At 41.5% G+C, this 18,824-nt stretch overlaps 1 protein-coding gene and 1 long non-coding RNA gene across 14 annotated transcripts in view; one reads left to right on the top strand and one right to left on the bottom strand.

Moving 5' to 3' along the window:
• Nucleotides 1-18,824, bottom strand: part of CORIN (corin, serine peptidase) — a 257,422-nt gene that overhangs the window by 51,614 nt on the left and 186,984 nt on the right. For 8 of the 13 annotated variants that reach the window (XM_045056421.1, XM_045056418.1, XM_045056415.1 and 5 more), the window contains 5 exons: nucleotides 13,617-13,762; nucleotides 12,741-12,848; nucleotides 12,206-12,277; nucleotides 3,048-3,161; nucleotides 1,078-1,188 (listed from right to left, as the gene is read on the bottom strand). In XM_045056421.1, coding sequence (XP_044912356.1) covers nucleotides 1,078-1,188; nucleotides 3,048-3,161; nucleotides 12,206-12,277; nucleotides 12,741-12,848; nucleotides 13,617-13,762 — 551 coding nt within the window. The remainder of the gene's footprint in view (nucleotides 1-1,077; nucleotides 1,189-3,047; nucleotides 3,162-12,205; nucleotides 12,278-12,740; nucleotides 12,849-13,616; nucleotides 13,763-18,824) is intronic. The other 5 variants (XM_019829551.3, XM_045056413.1, XM_045056414.1 and 2 more) reach the window with 2 other exon arrangements.
• On the top strand, nucleotides 7,317-17,931 carry LOC123385075. The gene is made up of 3 exons (XR_006597113.1): nucleotides 7,317-8,168; nucleotides 8,663-8,739; nucleotides 17,180-17,931. It is a non-coding gene; the product is annotated as an uncharacterized LOC123385075 (long non-coding RNA).

Below are 18,824 nucleotides of genomic sequence, written 5' to 3'. Positions count from 1 at the left end.
CCTCAGTGTGTTCTCTATCATTAAGTCTCTTATGGTTTGTCTCCCTCTCTGTTTTTATAGTATTTTAATTTTCCTTCCCTTCCCCCGTGTTCATCTGTTTTGTTCCTTCAACTCCACATGAGTGAAATCATACGATATTTGTCTTTTCCTAACTGACTTATTTCACTTAGGGTAACACATTCTAGCTCCATCCACTTTGTTGCAAATGGCAAGATTTCATTCTTTCTGATTGCCAAGTAATACTCCATTGTGTATACATACCACCTCTTCTTTATCCACTCATCGGTCAATGGACATTTGGGCTTTTTCTATAATTTGGCTATTATTGACAAAGCTTCTATAAACATTGGGGTGCCTGTGTCCCTCTGAATCAGTACTTTTGTATCCTTTGGATAAATACCTAGTAGTGCAATCGCTGCATTGTAGGGTAGTTCTATTTTTAACTTTTTGAAGAACCTCCATATTGTTTTCCAGAGTGGCTGTACCAGTCTGCATTCCTACCAACCAGTGTTAAGAGGGTTCCCCTTTCTCCGCATCCTCGTCAACATCTGTTGTTTCCTGAGTTGTTAATTTTAGCCATTCTGACAGGTGTAAGGTAGTATCTCATAGTTTTGATTTGTATTTCCCGGATGATGAGTGATGTTGAGCATTTTTTCATGTGCCTTAGCCATTTGTATGTATTCTTTGGAGAAATGTCTATTCATGTGGAAGATCCTCTCTAATACCCTATTCCAGGAGGTGTCCATGATATCAGAATGACAGAATATTAATAATTGTTGAAGCTGGGTGATAATAAAGAGTCTAAAAATTGTATTCTAGAAGCTATATGGTCATAACAATTTAAACCCAGATGTTTTTACATATAATATGGACATTTCAAATAACAAAATAACTTAGGGGGAAATGTTCTGTGCGTTGGAAATAACATCTATGAATCACTACTGCCAGCTGTTATCACAGTAAAACAAAACAGATGAAATTGGTCAGTAAATTCTGTGAAGTCACTTAGGACTTATTAAGCTTAAATAGCTGATAGGTGTTCCAGTGAGTGGCCAATGGCAGAAACACACAGCTCACCACAGTCCCACTCATCAGAACTGTCCAAGCAGTCGGCTTCACCATCGCACCAGCGCTCACGGGACACACACTCATGGTTCGCGCATTCGAGTTCATCGTCTTGGCAAAATGCTGGCATGGGGAACAAGAAGCGAGACGATGGAAACATTAAACAAGTGTGATCATCATCCACATGCACATTATCATCTGTCAGCAGGAGCAGGGAAGGAAGAAAAGCTGCTGGTCCCTGAGGCCTCCAAACAGGTTTCAGGACAGAATAACTGAATTGGTAAAAACTCCTATCACAGATGCCAATCCATGCAAATAGCGAGCATTTAAATGATACTACCATCTCCAGGTCACTAAATCGTCTAGTTCTGACACCAGGATTGGAAAAGCGGTACCCAGAGCAGCAGAACTTCCAAAGATTGAGAGAACAGCGTTAAAATCTGCTGTGGCATGAGGCCAGCACTGGGGATGAGCAGAATGAAGTGACCACAAGATGGAAACCAGCTCTCTCCACATACATGGATAATGTTTATTCTTTAAAAATCTCTACTATTAAATGACTCCCTGAATCACATGCTAATTCTGCTGGGTTTTTAAAATCATAGTGACACTCCTTGATTGCCCGCCTGCCTAACATCCATTTCCTTTCTTCCTCCTTTTTTAAGGGAACCTGATTCTGTTCAGCTTCCCACAGCTCCAGAAGATCCTGACTAGTGTAAGTGGGACGCTGCATTTTCTAGCTACAACTATTTTTTTTCTGAGTATAGTTACTAGCCCAACAGAAAAGATGGGACCCAAGATCAGAGTTCTGGCCTACCATTTCTTGGGTTGTGCTTTCCAAGATAGTTCCTTCTCAAACCCTGTTGGCCAGACCATGCATCCCAACCTGGGACAGGGGCAGCCTGAAGGAAACAGCATTTTTTCTAATTGGTTTTCACTAAGGGGTGCTTCTTTTTGCAATCCAGCTATTTAGGTGGTATCTTTTCTAATTCACACAAAGACCCCTGAATGCTAGCTGGAACCTTGTTCAAAGTTGGCCAATCTGAGTGAACGCTTAAGTGATATTCCAGAGATGAGGGCAAGGTCATCATCACTCCTTCTCACTGGATATGATCAAGAAAGCATGGCATCTCAGTTGCTCTTGGCAGCCATCTTTGGACTCTCGCAGACCTAGTCTGAAGTCAAGCTGAACTTAAAGAATCTAAGAAGAGGTGCTGAACTCCAACATCTAGCCTCAAGAATCCTTCCTGTACTTGACTTTTAAAATGATAATACAAGACATAGTGAGACATAGGATATAAAATAAAATTAAAATAAAATAAAATAAAATAAAATAAAATAAAATAAAATAAAATAAAGTCTTCACTGTTTAAGTCAGCCTGAGCTGGGCTTTCTGTTACTAGTAGATAAAATATCTTGAGAGATAATTTTTTTCTGGTTCTAAAAGTAGTGGCCATTCATTTAGAAAACGTAGAAAAGACAGAAAAGCAAAAACACTTAATAATCCCACCACCTAGAGATAAGAACTGTAAACTGTTTCTTGTGACTTTCTGATCTTTTCCTATATGTGGGTATCAGCACTTTAAAAATTCACGACAATAGTGCACATAATACTTTATATTTTGTTTTATTTGCCTAATGACATGTAATGAACCCAGGAGAAATTATTCTTTCCATTTGATTTTCCAAATGCATATTATTGCATTTTAGGGTTGTATTTTCTGTCCCTTTTTTTTATATAGTTGGATAAAATTATAATTTTTCCATGTGATAAATAATATTAGAATAATATCACTGTGCATATAATTTACACGTTTATGTTCTTGCATATATTTTTATAAGTGGAGATTTGTTCGTAAGATCTGAACATACTAAAAGCTTTTGATACATATTTCCAAATTTCTAGATTATATTCAAAATTAGAGGTAATCAGTGTTTAACATATAAAAAGTTGTGTTGGTCAATTCAAGGTAAGCACTTACAACAGTTTTTCTCATCCATGGCATCAGGGCAGTCTGGGAACCCATCACAGATAACTGTGTGCTTCAAACATTGTTTATTGGATGGACATTCCCAAAGATCTCTCTCTTTACAGCCTGAAGACAGAAGAAAAGGTTATTTGCAATAGATGTGGAGATAAAAATAATGATGGATTTGATGAAGCAACGTAGCAAAATTATAGCGCAAAGTCATGATTTCTGTCTTCTTAAAACGTCTTGACTTCTGGGGGTGCCTGGGTGGCTCAGTCAATTAAGTGTCCGACTCTTGATTTTGCTCAGGTCATGATCTCATGGTTTATGAGATGGAGCCCCACGTCAGGCTCTGTGCTGGCAGCACGGAGCCTGCTTGGGATTCTCTTTCTCCCTCTCTCTCTGCCCCTCCCCCACTCACATGCTCATTCTCTCTCTCCTCTCTCTCAAAATAAATAAATAAGCATTTTTTTTAAAAGGCTTGGCTTGACTTCTGTATACCATGAAAACTGTAATTTTTAGAGCAGAAATATTCGATAATCTCCATGCTGCAATATAAATAGGACAGCTTTCCTAAGAGAAGATCAAAAGTGACATATGGGAAAAGGGGGAAAAAATGGAAAAACAGCTATACACTGACGCTCATCTTTAGCTGTTCTTTTTGCCTCCAGAATCCATTTGCCATTGCATTAGACTCAACTATGAAATGATAACTTATGCTTTAAGTAAATATGCTAAAACCTAGTGATTTAGATGCATATTATCTTAAAAATGTAATTTCAGTCAACAAATAGAAAGGCCATCTGTGTGTTTAGTAAGAGGTGCCTCCTATGCCAAATAGCAACAAAATTAATTTATTTTTATTTTTTTAATTTTTAATGTTTATTTATTCATTTATTTTTAATATATGAAATTTATTGTCAAACTGCTTTCCATACAACACCCAGTGCTCATCTCAAAAGATGCCCTCTTCAATACCCATCACCCACCCACCCCTCCCTCCCACCCCCCATCAGCCCTCATTTTGTTCTCATTCTTTAAGAGTCTCTTATGCTTTGGCTCTCTCCCACTCTAACCTAACCTCTCTTTTTTTTTCCTTCCCCTCCCCCATGGGTTCCTGTTAAGTTTCTCAGGATCCACCTAAGAGTGAAACCATATAGTATCTGTCTTTCTCTGTATGGCTTATTTCACTTAGCATCACACTCTCCATTTCTGTCCACATTGCTACAAAGGGCCATATTTCATTCTTTCTCATTGCCACATAGTACTCCATTGTGTATATAAACCACAATTTCTTTATCCATTCATCAGTCCAACAAAATTCATTTAAAAGCCTGGTACAAAAGCTGTTAGTTCAGTAACATAGCCTAAGAGATCTAAGGATGTCAACTTCATCAATTAATAGGAGAAATGAACGTAATTTGCACAAGATCAAGACCATAAGCTTGAACTGTAATTTGCCTATTTAATAGCAAGAACTTGCAATGAACTTAAAAAATGCCATTTGCATCAAAGGCAGTGCGTTTCATACATCTGCTGAAACATGCCAAGAGTCTAATGCATTCTTGTCACTCCAGTGGGATCCATGGTCCTTACTAGGCTGCTAGGTGCACGAAGGAGGAGTCCACATGCTGTTCATCTTTGGCTTCCCACCCACCCCCCACATGTCACAATAGCCCTTGGCAGGCCTTCAACACATGTGCATTTTAAATGATGGGGGGTGGGAGGGAGGAGAGGGTGGGTGATGGGCACTGAGGAGGGCACCTGTTGGGATGAGCGCTGGGTGTTGTATGGAAACCAATGTGACAATAAATTTCATATTAAAACAAACAAACAAACAAACAAACAAACAAATGTAGGGAACAGAAAGTCTCTTCACTTCCCAGGAAAAGATCATTTAGTTTAAGGTGAGTGAAATGCAAAGCAGTGATCAAATAAGGACTTTCTTAAAAGAGGCTATTTCCTGTTTGACCTACTACAAATAATTCAGAGAAATTTTGTGGGTGATTGACTCAGCTGTCTTGGAATCCGTTGTAAGAAAAAAAAATCTGCTCTTATCAAAATTTTCATTGAAAACAGTTACCAAAATAAGTCACTAGAAGAGAAATTTTTATTATGAGCTACAATTAGATTAAAGTGTTTCACCATTCAAAACTCTAGGAAATGAACAGTGAGGGTGTTTCACTAGCGGTACATCTGGAACAGTCTTAGGCCCAGAGATGTCTATTCTAGGAACTCATGGGTATATTATGGAGTTTCAGCTAGCAGAGGATACAGACATCATCTGGAGTGTTCTGACAATAACAGTCTCATCAGTCTCATTACAAACGTCACCACTTGCCAGCAGAGGATGAGAGAAAACAGTATGAGCCTTTCTGATTATTCACAAGGTACCCTTCCTAAAAGTCCGGAGAATGTGGACTTTTGGAATGGGCCATGAACGACCACAGAAGTAGATTTTCTGGGACATCCATAAGGCCTGAATTCTTAACAGTAATAATAATAATAATGATAGAATTCATTATCCACTACATATACACATTATAAATATTTGTTTTTTAAAAAATATTCAGGGCTCAAATTTCTTTCTTTCTTTCTTTCCTATTTTTTTTAGAGAGAGAGCTCAAGAAGGGGAGAGAAAGAGAGAGAAAGAGAGAGCAAATCTCAAGCAGGCTCCATGCTCAGCAGGGAGCCCGACACGGGGCTCAATCCCATGACTCTGGGATCATGACCTGAGCTGAAATCAAGAGTCAGATGCTGAACCAATCGAGCGACCCAGGCTCCCCAGTTTTATTTCTTATAATAACACCACAATATCAGTATGTCAGGTGATGATCATTGTTTTATAAGTGAGAAAAATGACATTTAGAGAAAATAAATCAACTGTTCCAAATCACAGCCTTACAGAGAAAGATCCAGTTGGGATCTAGGTGCAAGTCTTTAGCTGCAGTCCTCTGTAAAATGAGAATGTATCATACACATAAGGGGTAGAAAGCAATTTGAGTCCTACCTCTAATTTCACTAGCTGTGTGACTTTGGATAGGTTACTTAACCTCTCTGAACCTCAGTTTCAATATCTATAAAATAGTAATAATAATGCCTGCTACATAGGGTTGCTATACAGATTAAATGAGTATGAGCATTATCCTCTGTATCGTCTCTTTTCTCATAGAAGTTTGTGTGGCCTAATACCTCTTTTGTGGAGTTATGATGAGCATAAATGAAGTAGGATGAACAGGTCAAGACATTAGTCACATGGAAGATAGTATTATTATTTTGCAAAGAAACCACTCTTTTTAAAGTGATGTTTTTGGTGTAATTATGTTTTAAATATATGCTTTAAAATGAAGAGTGTGCCTCCACTAAAAATTAAAGACATTATGGGGGTGCCTGGGTGGCTCAGTCGGTTAAGCATAGGACTTCAGCTCAGGTCATGATCTCATGGTTCGTGGGTTCGAGTCCAGTGCTGGGCTCTGTACTGATAGCTCAGAGCCTGGAGCCTGCTTCGGATTCTGTGTCCCGTCTCTCTCTGCCCCTCCCCTGCTCATGCTCTGTCTCTCTTTCTCTCTCAAAAACAAATGAGCATTTAAAAAATTTAAAAAATATATAGACAGATATGGATGGAGTGGGATGTTTAATGGAGTTTCAGGTCATGAAACCAAATAATTGTTTATGTCAGAATGATCACCACCACCACAGAGATCATGACAACACCCACTCCTGGAGGCCATGGTGTGTGGCTAAAGTAACCAAGCCATCCCAGCTTACCCAAGACCTCCTGTTCTGAGCACTAACTGTCCCTCAGTCCAAAAACCTCCCCTGGTCCCAGGCAAACCAGATGCTTCTTTGCCCTACGTGTGCTAAGTTTGCGCTGTGTCGTTCCCTTACTCTAGCTTTCGTCTTCACAAAGACTCTGTGAAGCAGCAGGCTTCCCTGCCAGAGGCAGGTCCCACCTGAACTGGGGCACCGTTGGTTTTTTTGTCTCTCTACCGAAAACGTTGTCATCATCGATAAAGGCAGCAAACCACCTTAAAGTGGATGCTTCTTGTATTGGAAGGATCTCCCAGGCAAATATAAGGTGAGTAGGTGGGCTCATTAGGTCTGCTAAGTTGAACTGTAAGAAGTAAAACGTAACATCAGGGAGGGCCGCCTGGGTGGCTCAGTTGGTGAAGCGTCCCACTTGGGCTCAGGTCATAATCTCACAGTTCGTGGGTCCGGGCCCCACATCGGACTCTGGGTTGACAGCTCAGAGACTGGAGCTTGCTTCGGATTCTGAGTGTCTTTCCCTCCCCGTTCGGACTCTCTCTCTCTCTCAAAAATAAATAAACATTAAAATTTTTTATTTTTTAAAAAGAAGAGGCAGGTGAATCTGGGTCCTGGAGCTGCTGGGGCTGGGGCAGTCTGGATGCAGCCATGTTGGGCTGGCATCCGAAGCTGCAGCAGCGAGGCTCAAGGTCCCTGCAGATCATGCAACGCTGGGATATGGAACCCTGGGAGATGGAACCCTGAGAGATGCAACCCTGGGAGATGGAACCCTGGGAGATGGAACTCCAATCTCAAGGACCAGCGGAAGCACCTGTAGAACAGCAACACCAGCACAAACCATAGGGCTCATGGTTCCTCAGCAGCTCCTCCCAACTCCTCCCCCATTTAGGGGTGACATCCCCATGTCACCTTCTTCAACATATGCTGGCTTAGGACCCTCTGAGGAGGCAGGATGGGGGAATGGAAAGGCTTTAAACTGCAGGCTGGGGGCCCCCTTCCATGACTCATCCTGGAGGGAGATGGGGACATTTGCCTCCAGGTAAGTCTACCTCCAGGATGAGACAGCTCCCTGCTGCTGGTGTTTATGATGCGAACCAGTGGCTCTGCCCGGCTTGCGCTTCGGACATGGCATGTCAGCCTCATCTCCTCTGCCATAAACAAGACCTTGGTCTGTCTGAAACAAGACCAAGCAAGACAGGACTCCTCCCCTCCAGGGAAATCCCCAGGGTGACCTTTGAGTTGCCCCCTGGATATGCTAGCACCATGGCAGATGGGTGCTTGGTTATTGCCTTCTGAGGAATGAATAAAGGCACAGAATAAACATTCCAAGCTCTGGAGGATAAAGTGGGCGTTCTCTACGTTTTGCAGGTGAGGAAGCCGAGGCCCAGAGAAATTAAGTGACTGGCCAAAAGTCACACAGTCTCTAGGTGCTGAGCTGGGATTTAAATTTCACTCTTATGTGGAGCCTGAGAAATTTAACAGAAGACCATGGGGGAGGGGAAGAAAAGAAAAAAGAGGTTAGAGAGGGAGGGAACCAAAGCATAAGAGACTCTTAAAAACTGAGAATAAACTGAGGGTTGATGGGGGGTGGGAGGGAGGGGAGGGTGGGTGATGTGTATTGAGGAGGGCACCTGTTGGGATGAGCACTGGGTGTTGTATGGGAACAACATAAATTTCATATTAATAAAAAAAATCCAAGTCTAGGTCTACACAGAGCACCCCCTGACATTTCAGGCTGCCTGTCCAAGATGCCAAATGAAATAGCTAAACAGTGAACGAAGTAGAAAAATATCAAAAGAGAAAGCCATTTGTGAGTATCCAACATGATACGGACATAGTGACTCGAACTCTGTTTCGGCCAGTTACAGAGCACAGTCGGGGTCATCCACAAGCAAAGAGAAAGAGAGGCCTGGAGACTACTATTTGCTAACAATGCCACGTAAGCCATTCTCTTTGAGAAGTCATAGAAATAGTGTTAAAGAATCCAAATGGATAGGAAAACAGGTCTTTTGGAAAACTTTAAAAATCAAGCTGTACACCCCACAAATATCAGAGTCAGAGGCTTTGATTGCAGCACAAAGGGGTTTTGACCCCAAGAAAAGATTATATTTGAAGATTTTATTTTATTTGAGCCCAGTGATTTTTTTTTTTAAGATTTCTTTAAAGATTCATTTTTCAGAGCCAGAACATGAGGTGGGGAGGGGCAGAGAGGGAGACACAGAATCTGAAGCAGGCTCCAGGCTCTGAGCTGTCAACACGGCCCGACACAGGGCTTGAACCCACAGACCGTGAGATCATGAACTGAGCTAAATTCACATGCCTAACCGACTGAGCCACCCAGGCGCCCCATTGAGCCCAGTGATTTTCAATCACTTGAAGATAAACAGGAAGGCACTTAATGACACCTGAGTATTTGTATTGTCGTCAGTCTTTCTGCATATGGTGTATATCCTTATACACAGAACAGCGATCAATTAATAATCGTGATGCTGTATTTATGTCATAAAGGGTTTTATGTCTACAGTATATATAATGAAACTGTCTTAGCTATATTCCCATTTAACTGCCCCATTGAGAAGACATGCTGCTCACGTCACAGACCAGGTACCACCTGGCTCCTGCTGGTTGGTAGCCCAGCCAAAGCATGGACATAGGCTTAGCAAACTCTAACCTCAGTCTCACGAACTCAAATCTATGCATGAAGGCAAAACCCAGAAATGCAATCCATTGTTATTTCCCTCAGCTCTCTTTTATGCCATTCCTGTTCAATTCTTTGCCCAGATCGTCACCTTTTTCTTCATGGCTTAGATATCAGTGCTTGGAAAAGGTTATGCTGAAAATCAACTTATTTCAAGTTGCTAGTTTAACAGTTCCGTTCACATGGCGGACAGTGTTTTCACAGTGTTTCACAGTGTTTTCAACGATTGTTTACATTAGCAATTACACAACCAAAACAAAGTTTAACGGGGCGTCTGGGTGGCTCAGTCGATTGAGCGTGAGACTTGGGCTCAGGCCATGATCTCCTGGTCTGTGAGCTCGAGCCCGGCATCGGGCTCTGGTCTGACAGCTCAGAGCCTGGAGCCTGCTTCGGATTCTGTGTCTCCCTGTCTCTCTGCCCCTCCCCCACTCATGCTCTGTCTCTCTCTGTCAAAAAATAAACAAACATTAAAAAAATTTTTTTTGAAAAAAAAAAACTATCACAAAAATTTACCACCAGAGCAGATGACACTTCAGAGCAACACTGGTCGTTGCTAAATTCTAACGCATGTACAGGTACCCCCCCTTTTTCGAAAGTTCACATCACACCACTTCGCTTTTAGGAAAAGATCTACATTAGCAACTGTTTTTACTGACCCCGAGCAATCTGAAGAGGATTGTGCCTTTCACGAGAAACAGCGGAAAGGAAAACAGGAAAATAGCTTCCGCGAGTGAAAAAGGAAAAGAGCTTCAGCATTGGTTTTGCCGCCAGGCTTTACGCAGGCAGGGTGCACGCTGAGCAGCGAGTAGCGCCCCCCAGCTCCTTCCCCGGGAACTACACTCAGCCTCTCAGCGTCAAGCCACGGAAGCTTTGATGTTTCTCTCTCTGCTTTGTCCTGATTTATTTTGTATACCCACTAGCAAGATGTGTGGTGGGTATTAGAAAGCCTAAGGGAGGATATTTTTTAGGTTCTGGGAATACTCAAAATTTTTTTCTACATAAATTAATGGCAATTGCTTCTTCACTTCACACAATTTTGGCTTAGGAAAGTTTTTATAGGAATGCTGTACTTCCGGATCGCAGGGGAAGTCTGTATTTTAAAAGCATAGTTATAAATGGTGTGCTTCGGCTACCATGTTTTCCTCCTGCAGATTTGCCAAAGAAACACAAGATAAATTTCCAACGCGTCAATTATTTTGTAAATAAATAAATCCTGTTTTGAGAGGAAAACCCTACAGTGTTTTTAGAAGTTCTGGAGGATCCGCAGTGCGTGCCAGTGAATGGTTAATTGTCACATTATTCAGTAAGCCCAAGCCATTAAGTGTGTTAAGCTTCACAATGGACAGAATAAATCAAAACCGCCTGAAGCTTGAGGTGAAACCCGGCTTTACTGGGGCTGGTGTTTGCATTGCTGGATGGTGACATGCATGGCCATGGAACCAGAGGGCCAGACTGAGAAGATGAGAAATGGAAGCTGGGTGGTAGTCCTTCATCGGGCCCTCCTCCACAGGACTTCTTTATTTCATTTTAAGTGTCTTATTCTCTCAGAGTAACGGACATGCCCATTCAAATGTGTACATACATCCCAAAGGGAAATAAATATATGGAAAATTTCTATCATTGGTCACTTTGAAAAACTTAATAAGAGCTTTCTCATAACTGACTACTGTTGGAGCAATTAATGTAAATCCGAATGTATTAATTTCTCTCCCATTTTTAACTTTCCTTACCTAGAGCTCTCAGTAGTGCCATCAATATATTGAGTGCTGATAGAGATTCGACAACAGATTGTATCATTCTGGTGTGAATTGACTGCCTTTAATTGAGTGAATAAAGTTTTGATAAAAACTCCTTGCTAAACTAGAAACCTGGCATTTTAGGGTCATTAAAACCCTACAGAGCTTTGAATTTCTTTTTGCAAAACATATTCTAGGACTCAGACCATTTAAAACTAAGTTTTTACATTTCTCAAATATTTAGCCCCCTACTGATACATTTAGTCCCCTACTTAGATTTAGGTCGAGCCACCCCAGTAGAGTGCCATGTAACCTCTTTAAGTCATCAAAGCTAATCTAGTTTAAATTGCATCTCATAATACCATAACACACTGAAGTCATAGTTTAGCAAACAAATCCAATAGATTCTCGACAAATGACTTATATAAGGGATATTCAATGAGTTTGGATTTATTTCTCCACATAAAGACCACAAACAAGCAAACAACAGTAGCTTCTCCAAACACTGTATGTTCTTCTCTAAGAGAATTACCCCTGGTCATTGGATCATCATCCTGACAGCCCTAATTATCTAGAAGATGCACTTGTCCATATTTATAACAACTGATAGGATTTCAGTTTATTGCTTGTGACATTTGTCTAGACCAGAAGGACAACGTCTACTACAGAAAATTCATTTTGGGAAGCCAGGCAATAGTTCGTATTTCAAAGGCCAAAAGAATAAAATGAATTCAAAAGATGTATTGCCTCGTGTGGTTTAGTGACAGAAAGTGTCAATTCATTCTTAAGCAGAACAAGGTAAATAATCATAGCCAAACTATTCTTTGGATAGCCTTTCAATCATTTTGCTTTATTCTAGAATATTGCTTAGTAAAGAGTATTGCCCGCTGTCTATTGCCTGACACATTCTGAGGTTACAAGTACAGACGTTTGCAGGGAAATAAAATGGGAATTAGCTTCACTCAAATTACCATTGGCATTTCTGGCCTTTCCACTGGTGATTTTGGAACTCCACGAAGAAACGTCAGAAAGAGTTTTATCCTCTGCCGACAGAGACAAAATCAGAGAGGGCATGGAAACGAATTCCAATTAAATTTGAACGTTGGAGCCTGAATTCTGTCTGTGTACCTTAGATGCCTCTTTAGCAACATGGAAATCATATGCAAAGACACTGTTATTCTGACTTTTAAACAGAGGACAACTGCTTTAACGTTTCTAATCATAAAAATAATCCCTTGCATTTGTGAAGTGCTTCTCCTTTTACTAGGGACATATATCAGCAAGGTCATAAACGGAAGTATAATTTAGGGAAAATCAATAGAGTTAACAGGAAAAATACCTACTGAGTCCTACCTTGCCATTTGGTAATATTAAAAGTAAATGCATTAGCATTCGATCTTCATCCCTGCCCATGACTATCAGAACAGCTCACATTTTTAAATACAGGCCTTTATCCTAGCCAGGCATTAACGTATATTCCAGAAAAGTGTCATCTCACACGCATACCGCAGTTTTCTTCATCACTGTCATCGTCACAGTCAGCCTGGCCATCACACCTTCTAGAAGCCAGAACACACCGTCCAGAGCCACACTTGAAGTGACTAGGTGAGCATTCTGTTAAAAACAATAAGCCACTTTATTGTCGCTGGACAGAAAACCTGGAAGCATCAACTGATCTATCCATTTACGGGTGGGCTATTGCCAAGGAGCTATTCCTGAAGAGAAGATGGTCTTCCACAAAGCTGAGCCAACCAAAGGTAGCTTGGCTTTCTCTGCTTGCTGATGGGGATCTTTTTCCTTCACCCTTGGCATCGTCTCTCCCGTCAGTTGTTTAGTGTCTTTATGCTTTTCAGCAATTAACTACCTTCCCGAATGGACAACCATGTCCATTCCACGGATTGTCAGAGCCTGAAATAGCCCATGGAGCCAATGCTTCTAATGACACCTTGATGTGTCCAACTGTTTCCAGTTCTAATCCTTCCACCAGGTGGGCAGGTCCTGGATTCTCTTTCTCTACCTGATGATCCTATGTTGCCAAGGTCTCTAAAAACTTTAAAGTAACCAAGGCTCGATGTTCACCATTACCTACAGGAACCCTAGTATAAAAGCCGCCTATAATGGGCTCTGTGAGTTGAGTATGGTTAAGATAAATACCTGGAATATTACATACATCTCTGCAATTTATTTTTAAAATGAAGACAACGTTTAACAGATCAGCACCACATTCTTCAACGAATCAAGTTCATAGACTCACTCACCCATGCCGCCTGATCGACAACTAAATAGAACACAGCAAGAACAATAACAACCGGGAAACTCAAGAAGGGAGCTGATCTATTCGTCCATGTTAGATAACCGGCGGTAATTGATTTAAAAATTAACCTTCCACATCTTCATCAGGCATTAGGCAAGTTTGGTTGTCTGAATTTTCCTCTGGAAATTGACTGCAGTCTGTGTCTTCAGGCCACTGCAGGCCCACGATCCCAAGAACAGACTCACAGTGTTCTTTGGAGTGCTCACACAGTGCTCTGAAAGAGAAAGAAAGAGTAAACATGAGTAACAGAAATAGCTACGTCTGAAATGGTATGTCAGGAATATACGTAGCGTTCTAATTCTGCACGAGTGTGGGTCTATGTGTGTATCTGGTGTGTGTATATACCAGTATAGATGCACAGATACGTAACAGATATTTGGGAAAACAAAAAGAGTAATACCTCCACAAGGGAAATGCATTCCAGCAACACAATTTCACCAAAAGAAACTTCGTTGCAGAAATAAAAGTTTGCTGTGTGTGTTTTTATTGAAATGTATTTCACATATAACATGATGTATATTTAAGGTGTAAAACATGTTGATTTGATAACATTTATATACTACAATGTGATGATAGAACCTCTATCACATCACATAATTACCATTTCTCTTTAGTGGTTGAAAAATTAAGATCCAGATTCTTAGGAAGCTTGATGATTATAATACAATACTGTTGTCTATATTCGCTATATTGTGCATAAGATCTCCAGGATCTATATATCAACTAGTCGCAAGTTTACGCGCTTGAACAGCATCCAGAACACAGATACCCTTCTGTTCTCTCTTCTGTCTTCCAAGAAGACACATTCTCCAATGCTTTTATTCCAAGTCAGGAAGTTCCCAGCATCGGTTTGGAGAGTCGGCCACCAAGGGTCATGGCATCTATACCATACCCTCAACCGTAGAGTTCTCTCCCTCTGGCGAACAGCCATGGGAGCCATTCCATGTGCCAGCTTGGCTTACCCAAGGCACTGTCATCATCACTTCAACTTGGATCAGTGTTGTTGACAAGTTTGGCACCTCCCCCCAAACCCAGCTACACTGAGCTCAAGTTGGCTAAAATAAAATGTGTTCGTTTCTTTTTGAAAGAAAACATACACTAAGCATTGTGCTAGGTGCTTCCATTTGTGTTATCACATTTGTACAAAGCATATATATATGTATATGTGTATATATATATATATATATATATATATTTTCTTCTTTTGAGAGGGAGAGAGACAGAGAGAGAGAGAGAGCACGTGAGTGCCAGTGGGGGAGGGGCAGAGGGAGAGGAAGAGAATCCTAAGCAGCCTCCACGCCCAGTGCCAAACCCTTCTCAGGACTCAGTCTCACAACCATGATCGTGACCTGAGCCAAAATCAAGAGTCCGATGCCCAACCTACTGAGCCACCCAGGCGCCTCTGTACCAAGTGAGGTATCAGCCTGTCTCACAGGAGATTTCTTTACTTCCGGTGGGGGAAGAATGGTCTTGCCTCACCACATTACCAAGAAATGAGTTACATAATTAAAAAAGAAAAAGAAACATAACCAAAGAAGTTTCAGGCAAATTTTTTATTTCCTTTCAAATGTATTATTTATTTTCAGAAGTTTTCAACTTTAAACTATTAATTTCAACAAAGGTCTTGGTCTCTCCCTCAATAAAATGGGGCAGGCCTTCTAGAAGGGTCATCTCCAGTCTGGCCAGAAACTGGTAGGGAAAGGTTGACAATAGAATGGGGGAAAATTTCAGAGAAAACTCTGTCTACATTTACTCTTGCACAAGGCAGAGCATAATTTAATGCTGGTTTAGCCTCAGAATTTGGGGCAACAACAGAGCCATGGCATGTCCACATTAGTTTTGCAAAAATGGGAAATTCAATAGTGTTCAATAACCCTCTGTTAGACTGAAGAGTGTTATTGTAGATTTATAAAAAATGTATATGACTTAATTGCTGCGATTTTAAATTAGCCATAGGATACCTAATTACATGGAACATTGTCTAGTGCCTGACTCTACCACTTCCTATTTTTTCCATAAAATGGAAATAACACAAGAATACATTAAAATAAAACAACAGTAGTGCAATAAGACAATACAATCAAAATAAGACAATGCAGCCACAGGCAGCATCCTTGATGGTAGGGCCCTCTCTCAGGACATTTTGAGAAGGAGACAGCAGCAGTACCCTAACATATTTAACATGTTGTAAGGGCTCGAAAATGTTAAGTTTTTCAGGCTCAAAAGATTTTTTTAAGAATTAAAATGTTAATTTTTAATATTTAGTATTTTTAATATTTATTCATTTTTGAGAGAGAGAGGGAGACAGAGGGTGCGTGGAGGTGGGGCAGAGAGAGAGGGAGACACGGAATCTGAAGCAGGCTCCAGGCTCCGAGCTGTCAGCACAGAGCCTGATGGGGTGGGGGTGGGGCTCAAATCTACAAATCCTAAGATCATGACCTGAGTGGAAGTCCTGACACTTCACCGATGAGCCACCCAGGTCCCCTTTAAAGACTTTTTTTAATGTTTACTTTGGAAAGAGAGAGAGAGAAGGAGTGCATGCATGGGTAGAAGGGTAGGGGTAGAGAGAGAGGGGGACAGAGGATCCCAAACAGGCTCTGCACTGACAGCAAAGAGCCTGATGAGGGACTGGAACCCACGAATGGTGAGATCATGATCTGAGCCGAGGTCAGACGCTTAACTGACTGAGCTACCCAGGCGCCCCTTAAAGTTTTATTTTTAAGTTATGAGTCAGGGGGCGCCTGGGTGGCTCAGTCAGTTAAGCGTCTGACCTTGGCTCAGGTCATGATCTCATAGTTCCTGGGTTTGAGCCCCGCATCAGGCTGACTGCTGTCAGTCAGTGCAGAGCCTGGAGCCTGCTTCCGACTCTATGTCTCCCTCTCTCTGCCCCTCCCCTACTCTCTCTCTCTCTCTCTCAGAAATAAACGTTAAAAAAATTTTTCATGAAATTTTAAGATCAATAAACAAGATTGGCAAAAGCAACGCTGCTTCATGAACATAACAGTATATTATTCTTGAACGAATATAAAAAAATCTTACGAACAAATAACCAAAATGCAAAAGTCATTTTGAAAGCCACTGAAAATGACACATGTACTTGTAGATACGAGAAACAGAACGAAAGTGTCTGAAGAAAGTTCACTAAAATGTTGATTGAATAACATTTCAGTCTCATCTTGGGCATTTTAATATGAAACATAAGCCCTGAAATTATAAATCATATGTGCATATTAATTTGTTCCAGAGAATACTGCATTAGGGACATTTTTTATACATATGAAAAGAAAATCAAGGCAGACATTTTTAACGTATCATCAGAGGTGATTATTCACTATCCTTGACCTTGCTTAGCAAAAGTGGAATAAAATTGAGAAATAAATTTTTCACATAAAATGGGTAGACGTTTTATTAGCGATACTTTAAAGGCATTTTCCAGAAGTTTCCAGAATTATGTCTGCACAAGACAACATTAACTTTTACTCTGGTTATCTAGTTCCCCAACTCATTTTGAAATTTTATTGCTTCCTGTCCTCTATAGATGCCCCCTCCTTGTCATCCGCTTGATATTGGGTATTTAACTTATTGTTTTCCCATCTGTCCACTATATTGATATCACTGCTTTTTCTTAAAGCTCTAAGTGACTTCTGATCCCAGCATAGAGCTTCCGTAGTTACCGCTCACATTTGGACAAGCACATCTGTATATTCACCCCTGATGGAAAACAGTGCGAGGAGTGCAGTGGCCCGCCTATGTGACCACCTCTTGGAAGGGCGCCATCTCTGACTACGTCACAACCTACGGCACAGGACAGGAACCACCTGCCACCAGACAGTAGTGTTCCTCTCCTGCCATCAGAGCTGGTGTTCATCAGATCTGCCAGTCAGAAGGTGCCACCCTGATGCACGTTCATTTACTCTCCCAACGACCCTACCCAACAACCTACTCTCTTGATTTCACAGACAGGAGAAGAGCCAACGCTGAGAGAGACGGGGAAATCTGTCCCCGGCCACGGGGCAGCGAAGGAGAGCCAGGACGTGGCCCAGACAGTGGACTCCGGAGTAGTGCTCTTACCCCGAAGTGGGATATCGCTCATTCTCAATTCAAGCCGCAAGCTTGAAATTCTGCCCCTTATTTCATCCCAGCAAGCAGGAAAACATCAGCAACGTGCGTCCCTTGTCCAACCTTCAGGGTTCCACTGACTGTGCCATCCGGGTGCCCCTATGTCTCTAACTTTTGAGTGCTATCAAGAGGCCGCATTTTGCTTATTTACTTTTTAATATAACTTATTGTCAAGTTAGTTAACATACAGTGCACACACTGTGCTCTCGGTTTCAGGGGTAGATTCCCGTGATTCATCACTTATATACAACACCCAGTGCTCATCCCAACAAGTACCCTCCTCAATGCCCATCACCCATTCTCCCCACTCCCTTAGCACCTCCCCCCAATCAACCCTCAAGTTTGTTCTCTGTATTTAAGAGTCTCTAATGGTTTGCCTCCCTCACACTCTGTTTGTAACTATTTTTCCCCCTTTCCCTCCCCCATGGTCTTCTTTTCAGTTTCTCAAGTTCCACATATGAGTGAAAACTTTTGATATCTGTCTTTCTCCAACTGACTTATTTCACTTAGCATAATACTCTCCAGTTCCACCCACATTGTTGCAAATGGCCAGATTTCATTCTTTCTCATTGCCAAATAGTATTCCCTTGAATACATAAACCACATCTACTTTATCCATTCATCAGTTGATGAACACTTGGGCTCTTTCCATGATTTGGCTATTGTTGCAAACGCTGCTGTAAACATTGGGGTACATGTGAGGAGGCAGCATTTTATTTTATTTTATTTTATTTTCTTAAATGTTTATTTATTTTTGAGAGAGACACAGAGCACGAGCAGGGGAGGGGCAGAGAGAGAGGGAGATACAGAATCCGAAGCAGGCTCCAGGCTCTGAGCTGCCAGCACAGAGCCCGACGCGGGCCTCAAACCCACTGACCGCGAGATCTTGACCTGAGCCAAAGTTGGACGCTTAACCGACTGAGCCACCCAGGTGCCCTAGGAGGCAGCATTTTATTTTATTTTATTTTTAATTTTTTTAAACGTTTATTTATTTTTGAGACAGAGAGAGACAGAGCATGAACAGGGGAGGGGCAGAGAGAGAGGGAGACACAGAATCTGAAACAGGCTCCAGGCTCTGAGTGGTCAGCACAGAGCCTGATGCAGGGCTGGAACTCACGGACCGTGAGATCATGACCTGAGCCGAAGTCGGACGCTTA

Source organism: Felis catus, chromosome B1 (assembly GCF_018350175.1).
Source record: "Felis catus isolate Fca126 chromosome B1, F.catus_Fca126_mat1.0, whole genome shotgun sequence".
Classification (NCBI taxonomy): domain Eukaryota; kingdom Metazoa; phylum Chordata; class Mammalia; order Carnivora; family Felidae; genus Felis; species Felis catus.
The sequence above is the reverse complement of the archived record's forward strand: the minus strand, read 5'-3'. Positions and strand labels throughout refer to the sequence as shown.